The following is a 10,286-nucleotide window of genomic DNA, read 5'->3' as shown; positions in this document are numbered from 1 at the left end:
TTTTCCTTGTGCCTAGCGACGCCATTTTGAGAATTTTCCAAATAATTAATTTTTCGCTGTTCATTAAAAATAACACCAGAATCGAATTCTACGACCTTCATTTTGGCAACTATGTTGCCGACAAAAAATCGGCCGACGAGTGTATAAGTGAATTGTATTAGAGTTATTCCTCTTTGAATACATCAATAATCAGGGTGATGCGTGACGTAACTCGACAGTCATCAGCGCGAAAAATTTTGACAGACCTAATCAGAACATGAATCCACAACTGCACGGTTTTTTTTTTCTTTTCTTAGAGGAGCATTGATATTGATATTAATTGAGCAGTTATTTAATGACGAGTGTGTGAAGAGGAATTCCAAGTGGTTTTTGTTGGTGAATATTGGCTAGACTTTCGTTTTTCACGCGTGCAAGGACTCGAGTCTCATGGACATTGAAGGCACTTATTTCACTTGAGACACGGACAGTAGACGTTGACAGAGTGAATGTGGAGGTAGGTCTAGAAGTAATAGACCGTGTGGGCTGGGTTTCTGTGAACTGGCATAATGCACCGGATGACATAGGTGTATGAGGAATTTGTGAATGTTGTTGAGTGTCCGGTAATTGTTCAAGGAATGTGTATTTTTGTGTCCGGTCACATACACCTGGAGATTATCAGGGACATTATAATCTGTCATTTTTTGTACAAGAGATTTGCAGACGCTAGTGTTCGTCAATCGAGGCGAGGTAAGTTGCAAGCTAGTTGTGTATTGATTATGACGTCACGGGATATGTAAGATAAACGTCACGTGATATGAAAGATAGAAATATCTTACATACCTTTCTTTCATAGAATATCTGTATCTTACATACGTAGATATGAGAGAAAGATATATCTCTCATACCTTTCTTTCAAAGACACCTGAATCTTATTACATGTGTAGATATAAAAGAATGTGAGGTTGTATGTTTTAGCAATATCTTTATTTAATTGAACTTTAGGAGAATTTTATGCGTATCAAAACATTTGGTAAACTATTTGATACTGAAAATTTTATATCTTCTATAAATAATCGATTATGCTGTCAAGGGCAATAACTCCTACACTGGTATTTTCCGTATTGTATATGTATTATTCAATGATTTATCCACTATCCAGGTTTTAGATTATTTCAATGTCTTCTAAAACAAATTTCATTCAAAGGTATGCATAAAAATGTGTGTAACTATAATATTTAACCCACTATTTTTTCTCGCATAGGAACACAAACAAGCACAAGTGTGTGGGTAATGACGCTTGGGAATGATTTGAATCAGCTGTTTTGTTGTATTGGGGATCATCTCAAAACCAAACTGATAAAAAAAGTGAATGAGACATAAAGAACATCTATAATTGCAAGATTTGATATTTTCTCCTTCCAACTTGGCAACCCTCGCAAATAAATACACCATTTCAATTCCTTGAAGAGAGAAACTATCAAATCACTCAATATAGATATTCTCTCTATATCAGACAAGGTAAAGTAGGAGGCATTGAGTGATTTATGACACAAGTTATTCACATTTTTAAAAAATACGCAGTATTAAGTCTTCCCCGGAAGACATGTGTCGCCTGCTAGTTCATTCTATATGTAATATATCACGTATAATGTTGAAAAAGTAAATTATTCAAATGGTTTTTGTCAGTTTAATACTCCTTTTAAAGGTTTTGAGAATTACTAAACATTCTTTAACGATAACTTAATTGAAATTGAAAGATGAGACATTATTATGCAATGGAATTTGTGGGAGAATCTGTTTGAAATTAAGACATTTAATAAATGTAGACTGAATGAAAACATATGTTTGAAAATATGTATCAACCTGTTACTGTGCTCTTCAAGACAATGGTAATAACCATAAGTAATTATCTGTTGGGTTTACTGCTTAGTCTTGTTGTCTTTTTATATATCCAATTTACTGTTTCTCAAGAAAAATCATAATTAGTGCTGTTCTGAAATCACATATACTGTCCTTCAGTATGGGAATTACAAATACTGTCCTTCAGTTAATCATAAAATAAAATCTTCAGCAAAAATTTTTTTTGCTGTAAAAAATTCTAAGTCCCGGCAAACAGGAAGTTGATAAGCGACGGATTCGAAAATGTCTTACACAATACAGTTGGCCACACTGATGCTCTGTGCCAAATATCAGGGAGTTGCCCCATGTGGTTCTTGAGAAAACTGTGACAGAAATTTTTTGTGACGACGACGACGCAGGACGACGGATAGTGATCCCTATATGTCGCCACTGCGTGTAACGCAGGCGACACAAAAATACAGATATGTAATGAAAATACTGCTGTCTGCTACCTTTAATGGAGTCATCCAGAAATTCGGCAATCTCGTCTGTGTTGGATGAAATCATGGATTTGGCAAACACAAATTCTCCCTCGACTTCCCTGAATGACGAGTGGAGAAGTTCTCGCCTCTTCCTGAAAGGCTCCTTCACCAGAGATTTTCCGTTGAGGTACAAAAGGTCAAATGCATACACACACACCTGGATCTTAATATTCGAGGCATCAGCATCCTAAAGGTAAAGAGTTCAATTCAAAATGCATGTGCTGGGATATTAATTAAAAATGCATTTGCTGGGATATTGAAATAGTATTTAAATTTTGTTTACAATATTTGCTCATCTATGAATGTTGTTCAACTGTTAGTAAATTTTACCTTTCAGTAAATTGAGCCAAAAATACAGACGACACTTTAATTTCTTAGGCCCAAACTTTCAACATTTAATGAGTCCGGCTTTTTTATATTCTTTTTTCCCCCCCCCTGGATATTATAATTTTTACACTTGTTCTAAAAAAAAAAGATCATGCATAAAATAACTATTTTGCCAAATTTCATAAAACACTTCAGAATTTGTATTAAATGGTTGAGAGAGAAAATTGAGTTATTCCCCATTTCAATATGTCAATAAATGTGAACACTGCATAGAGATAAAAGACAGACTGAAACAAGAGAAGTAACCGAGGCACTTAAAAGTTCTAAAAAAATCTTAACATAGTGACAGTCCACTTAACATTGTGATAACCCACTTACCTGATGGCCCACTTAACACAGTGACAGCCCACTTAACACAATGACAGCCCATTTAACATAGTGACAGCCCAATTAACACTGACTGCCTACTTCACATAGTGACAGCCCACTTCACACAATGACAGTCCACTTAACATTGTGATAGCCCACATAACACAGTGACAGCCCACTTAACACAGTGACAGCCCACTTAACACAATGACAGCCCATTTAACATAGTGACAGCCCAATTAACACTGACTGCCTACTTCACATAGTGACAGCCCACTTCACACAATGACAGTCCACTTCACACAATGACAGTCCACTTCACACAATGACAGTCCACTTAACATTGTGATAGCCCACTTAACATAGTGTTAGCCCACCTTCCGTTTCCTGTGGCTGAGGACTTGGAATGGTTGGATCTGTTTTTTCTCTGCGTCCCACGCGACAGCTTCCGAGTCGATAACACAGGAGGTTACAGTATCGGCCTTCACCTTCGGGATCCGAGCGATGATGTCTGGGTATTTACTGGTATTGTTCTCCGAGTTTCTGCTGTAGATGTGAACATCACCGTTCTCAAGGATGTGTATCTAAAGAGTAAACAGAAGTCTGTAGATTACATCAGAGCAGTAACTGTAATTTAATTACTCAAACTAACAAATAAGAATATCTATCTAAAGAGTAAACAAAAAGTCTAGATTAAATCAGAGTAGTAATTACTCAAAATAACAAACAAGATTAAAATTTAAGACCTGTTTAACCTTTCTAAGACTGTCAACATTTTTTGTTTGTATTTTAGGCTAATGGAATTTTTCCATGTGAAACTAGGTGAATATGCAATAATAATTTAACTGCAAATAACTCCTCCACAAGTTTCTGTCTGGTGGTTTTTATTTGTTATTTATATATAACTCCTCCACAAGTTTCTGTCTGGTGGTTTTTATTTGTTATTTATATATGTCACAACGTACATTAAAGGCAATTCTACCTAAATTTCATCTTGTCAAAATCTTATTTTCAAAGTTTTCCCTATCAATTATTTATACTCAGATTTTCAACCAGCAACCAAATACCATTTTCATTTGAAATCGATAAAAACTACATAAAGATTTCTAAATATTCATCAATGTCATACCTGTGCTCTTTCTCCATCATATTTATATTCACAGGTAAAGTCCGCCTCATCAAACCGTTTGAAAACCTCACTAACTCCTTTGGTAGGATGAGCTAACATTGGCTTCAAAGGAACACCTTTAAATCAAATTCAAAGTAATAAAACATTAGAACCATCATTAAATTGAGTATAATTCAGTATGTATTCACCATATGTTTCTCTGATTTTACCTGGGGTCAGTTTGCAGTGGTTTGGTAACTCTTGTATACCATACTTAATCAAGGCCGGTATAATAGCGTCGTAACTTGGACATTCACTGCAAAAATTAAAAGAGCAAAAATAAATCTCCAATAGATTTTCACACATTTAGAACGAGAAATGGAAACAGTGATTCCCAAAACCCTCACCAGTAGGTTGATTTGATTATGAGAGCACATTCCTCCATTTTCTTTTTAAGGGAATCAGCACCCAGGCCTTTTCCAGCATCTAACACTTCTGGTGGAAAATCTGCTGAGAGAGATCGATTAGATTAAAAGTATTCAGTGTTATCAATGTTAACTACAAACTAGTTAAACTATCAGGGGTATCAATCACCGTTTACTGATTTAACCATATCAACGACTTACAGCCTTACCCATATCAACGACTTACAGCCTTAACCATATCAACGACTTACAGCCCTCACCATATCAACGACTTACAGCCTTAACCATATCCATGACTTACAGCCCTAACCATATCACCGACTTACAGCCTTAACCATATCAACGACTTACAGCCTTAACCATATCACCGACTTACAGCCTTAACCATATCACCGACTTACAGCCTTAACCATATCAACGACTTACAGCCTTAACCATATCAATGACTTACCGATTTGACCTTGTCACCAACCTACAGCCCTAACCATGTCGCTGAATTACTGACTTAAGCATGTCAACGATTTAACTATGTCAGCAACTTACAGCCTTAACCATGTCATCGATTTAACTATGTCAACAACTTACAGCCTTAACCATGTCATCGATTTAACTATGTCAACAACTTACAGCCTTAACCATGTCATCGATTTAACTATGTCAACAACTTACAGCCTTAACCATGTCAACGATTTAACTATGTCAACAACTTACAGCCTTAACCATGTCAACAATTTAACTATGTCAACAACTTACAGCCTTAACCATGTCAATGATTTAACTATGTCAACAACTTACAGCCTTAACCATGTCAACGATTTAGCTATGTCAACAACTTACAGCCTTAACCATGTCAACGATTTAATCATGTCACTGACTAACTAACTTAATTATGTTGGTAAATAGCCACAGTACCTTAGGAGGAACCAATTAAAACTACTATACAATAATAATTTTCAGCGTTAAATGACGATTTTCGATACATTACCAGAATTACCAAAACCAATATTTCACACCGACCTTGACCTGGAGGCGTCCTGAAAACTGCATTTCCCAGGGCTGTTAACACACTCTGTTCTGCTAGACCGATTCTGAGTTTTCCTCCGAGGGAGCGAATCAGGTAGCGAGCCTCACACTGCCGACACGCCACAAACATGCCTTTAATCTTCTCTATCTTTTTCGCCATAGCCTAAAAAATATATTGATACATGTAGCTAAGGAAACATTGATATCAAAAGTTTAATACACATTGGAAGCTGTTCAGAAATACATTTAAACTCTTCTAAAGAGGAAATCAATTAAAATCAAAAGTGTAGGGGCTACATGCCTACACTGGATCAATACATAATTCTGTTGGGGACTGAAAATGAATAATTCTAGAACTCTTACAGCATCATTGTACCTGATCTACATAATGTTTAGGTTACACTTCTGTCTGTCAGTCTAATCTACACAATGCTTGAGGTACACTTCCAGTCTAATCTACACAATGTTTGGGGTACACTTCCAGTCTAATCTACACAATGTTTGGGGTACACTTCCAGTCTAATCTACACAATGTTTGGGGTACACTTCTGTCGGTCTGTCTAATCTACACAATGTTTGGGGTACACTTCCAGTCTAATCTACACAATGTTTGGGGTACACTTCCTGTCTAATCTACACAATGTTTGGGTACACTTCTGTCGGTCTGTTTGATCTACACAATGTTTGGGGTACCGTATATACTCGCCTATAAGTCGGTTGTATTTTTTAAGGTTATTTTGTAGGAATTTGCCATTGACCCGCTTATAAGTCGGTACAAATTTTTGTCAGAATCGGTTGACAATTTCAAGTCAATGCTTTAGTGTTTTTACCTATGTTTCAAAAAATATTTTGAGAAATTAATAATTATGAGGTGCTCAATATCCAAGCCATATCTGTTTGGGGTTTAAACACAATCCTTGATCTATTATGGACAATGATCACTTGTTTACCTAAGCAATTATGGTCTCCTAATTACCAGTACCTGACACCATGTTTACTTAGTGGCACTCGAAAACTATGATTGTGGGATTCTGGTATAATTCATTGTATCAACAATAGAGTTTTTAAGAGTCAAGAATGATGATCTAAATTATCTGTTAACAATATTCAATCTTTTATGAAATATATTTCAGCCCGTATACATATGAATATTTCAATATTAAATCGGTTTCGTAGTTCAATTTTACCGATAAACGATAGATTAGTTGAATTGAAAGTATTCGTTACCGGTATGTAAATAATTTTTAACTAGATAAAAATATGTAAATACTTGTACTTGATACATAATTTTAAAATACCTAAACTAAAACAATACAATATGTCTAGATATTTGTGAACAATAATCATTTGTGTGATAGTCCATGATAATCGTCGGAGTTGTTTAAAAAACACTACATTAGGCCGCCCAGAAAAATACCCATCTTCTTAGGATGCGCCTATAAGTCGGACATAGAGTTTTGGACCAAAAATTGACTCAGAAAAATCTGACTTATAGGCGAGTATATACGGTACACTTCTGTCGGTCTGTTTGATCTACACAATGTTTGGGGTACACTTTCAGTCTAATCTACACACTTTCTGTCTAATCTACACAATGTTTGGGGTACACTTCCGGTCTAACCTATACAATGTTTGAGGGGAAGGGGTTACTCTTGCATTGGAGATACTTACAGAATTACCGGACATTCCTGCTATGTCCCTCAGTTTACTAAACACGGCTGGTACTGTCAGTTTGGCTGGAGTGAACATCGTTCGCTGAGAGCTCCTGCTTGTCTACAGTAGATAGAACAGTCTAATCCAGACACATCGGACAAATGAATCTTATTAACAAAATCTGATTCGCTCTGAGAATGTCTGCTGTGTACTGCATGAAATAAACTGACACAGCAAATCCAGTTTTCCTATGTGTAGCAGAAAAACTTTACATACATTTTGAGAACACTTGTCAGAGCCAGGCCTTTGTCTGTTTTATGTAGTTGTACATGTTTAATTCACACTAACCTCTGCCACCAGTCCAAGGTCACCTTTTTCCTGGGCATCAGCTTTCACTTTGTCAATGCCTCTACCTGTGATCATTTGGAAATGATTTTACAAGCAGATATCTCAAAAATGTTCTAGCACATCAATCGGATTAGATTTGCTTGTGCATTAATCAAATTAACAATACCAACAGTGGTAGACTCATTAGACAGATTTTTCGAGGGAACTGGAGGTTTTATATCTGTTGTCGTTCATCCCATTACTAAGTTTTTCATTCATAAAGAACTGGTTGCATTAGCTCAGTGGTAGAGCGTTTGCTTCGTAACCGGGAGGTCATGTCCCACTCGTGCCATGGCTGTGTCAAACCTAAGATGTTAACACAGGTAGTGATTGGTCCTTCGCCAAACACTCAGCAGTCAGAAGGGAGAATACGGAAGTTCCGAGTTCCCCAAGAGTTATTTCCCTCTGTCTAACTCTTCCATAAATTATGATGTAAATATGATGACAGTGGGTACATTTGCTAATTACTATCGTTGTATTATTTCTTAAAAGATGATATCCAGAGTTTCTGAGACCATCCTATCTCGGGGAAAAGACAACTTTAGTGAGTTTATGAGTATTGGATAACAAAATGGCTCAAACAAATATTGTTAATTGCCATCTTTCTTTGATAAAAGCGTCACTCATGTAGAAGAGGAAACGAATAATGATTCAATAGCCAATTTGATGATCTTATTCAAACAGATTATGCTTGATATGCATACCAGTGATTGATATAAACAAAAGTTACGCTTTTATTACATTAATCGTACGTAATCATTATGTACAATGCCAGTCTACGATATAATGTACACATTGTGTACCCACCATAGGTCATAAAATGCGAAAGAGTTCCATGAAGGGAAATAACTTTTGGGTAACTTAGAACTTGCGTATTGCAGGTCTTACGAATATGACCTTAAAACGGACGTCCTGTGTTGTGGCAGGCATTGGCACAATAAAGAACCCTCACTACTACATCCCAGAGCACTATGCATAGGTCTAAATTTGTGGTACTTCACCTACAGCTGATGACGTCTCATTATGAGTGAAAAATTCTAAACAATCAATCAATCATTCCTATAGAGACATCCTTAGCTATAGGCGACGTGTCACAAATGACCAATGTATGGTAATCAAGGCTGTAGAAGTGTCGATTCTTTATCGTGCTGACACTAACATTAACAAGGGACCTCCATTTTTGAAGGCCATACCCAAAAGACCTATGAGTTTCATTTCTAATACAGGGACCTTGACAAAGGAACAGTCATTCTCCATGCTAAATATCTTCAACACAGTACTGAGATCGAAAATGGAACCCTGGACCATGGAGAAGAGGACTAATTACTGGGCTATCACAACCGATAATTAGGGATGTCAAATTAAATAAGATTAAACAAGTCATTGAATTATCTTTCTGATGGATTACCGAGGTACTAAATTAACAGCATTGTCTTCAGAATTCTTTGCAATTGTAATTTTCATCCGTCATTTACTATCTAGCTGTCTGTTATACATCCAATTAAATTTTTCATATAGATCTACATGATTGCCCATCTAGTAAGAATTATCAACTTTTGTGTAGACTGGGAAAAAAATGCTACAGCGAACATATTAACAATGAATTCAGACTTACAGCGATGTAGTATCATTTCCTGGACTGGACATAGTGAATTATGTATAGCATGTAATTCTTATATCCCGATTTCTGTCTTTACAGTGATGACCTTACCCATTGCCTGAGCGATGACCTTACCCGTTGCCTGAGCGATGACCTTACCCGTTGCCTGAGTGATGACCTTACCCGTTGCCTGAGCGATGACCTTACCAGTTGTCTGAGTGATGACCTTACCCGTTGCCTGAGCGATGGCTTTCATCAGTACCGTCTCCCCTATCCCCAGCTCCAGTCCCTCATACGCCGGGGCGAGTTTGTTCAGACAGAGATACACACACTGTAAAAGGTCATTAGAACTCAAGGCCATCACAGAACGGAAAAAGTTACTGAGGATTTCAATTGTCTTCAGTCTGAAAAGAACAATTGCACACCATATATTTACAAGCACACCCAAACACTGGTGTAAATGTGAGTTAGTTAGACAGTTCCACAGAAAAAACATGCAAACTGTTGTCAGATAATAATGAATTACGGTACAAACACAAATGTCCAACACAAGATTTGATACAGATAAACCGTTACAAGATAATATGAATTTGCTTTAATTACCCTGACTATACTGTAGAAGTAGAATCTTTAGCGAGACACAAACTTAGCAATTTTTCCATACAAATGGGTATATACATTTAGTGAGAGCTAATTTTAGCAACTTTATAATTCCAAGAAAGATAACTAATACCTACAATATGGAATAAATTGTTAGCGATATTCAATTTTAGCGATCTCATTACTCTCGCTAATAATGCCAAAATTAAATCTTCGCTAAAAATTGTGCTTATACAGTATATGATACATCTATAGGTGTAATAGTGTATTACAATCTTACCTTCCAGAGATGTTTTCTATTGCCTCAAAGGTCTTTGCCAAGGCCAGGTAAGGAACCCTAACCAAAAAAAAAATTCAACAGATTTTCACAGAAAAATGACTACAGAAACATATCTACAATCACCCTTCCTTACAAAGACAAGTTTATATTCATA

The 10,286-nt window shown here is 36.4% G+C and overlaps 1 protein-coding gene across 1 annotated transcript in view; it reads right to left on the bottom strand.

The window, feature by feature from the left end:
* The window catches only part of LOC125669971 (DNA ligase 1-like), a 45,612-nt gene that overhangs the window by 6,246 nt on the left and 29,080 nt on the right, over positions 1–10,286 (bottom strand). Inside the window, exons 10-19 of the mRNA XM_056161319.1 lie at positions 10,133–10,189; positions 9,484–9,656; positions 7,614–7,678; positions 7,284–7,385; positions 5,607–5,775; positions 4,572–4,671; positions 4,395–4,480; positions 4,186–4,301; positions 3,434–3,640; positions 2,331–2,547 (exon numbers count right to left, since the gene is read on the bottom strand). Coding sequence (XP_056017294.1) covers positions 2,331–2,547; positions 3,434–3,640; positions 4,186–4,301; positions 4,395–4,480; positions 4,572–4,671; positions 5,607–5,775; positions 7,284–7,385; positions 7,614–7,678; positions 9,484–9,656; positions 10,133–10,189 — 1,292 coding nt within the window. The remainder of the gene's footprint in view (positions 1–2,330; positions 2,548–3,433; positions 3,641–4,185; positions 4,302–4,394; positions 4,481–4,571; positions 4,672–5,606; positions 5,776–7,283; positions 7,386–7,613; positions 7,679–9,483; positions 9,657–10,132; positions 10,190–10,286) is intronic.

Source organism: Ostrea edulis, chromosome 4, assembly GCF_947568905.1.
Source record: "Ostrea edulis chromosome 4, xbOstEdul1.1, whole genome shotgun sequence".
NCBI classification, from domain to species: domain Eukaryota; kingdom Metazoa; phylum Mollusca; class Bivalvia; order Ostreida; family Ostreidae; genus Ostrea; species Ostrea edulis.
The sequence above is the reverse complement of the archived record's forward strand: the minus strand, read 5'-3'. Positions and strand labels throughout refer to the sequence as shown.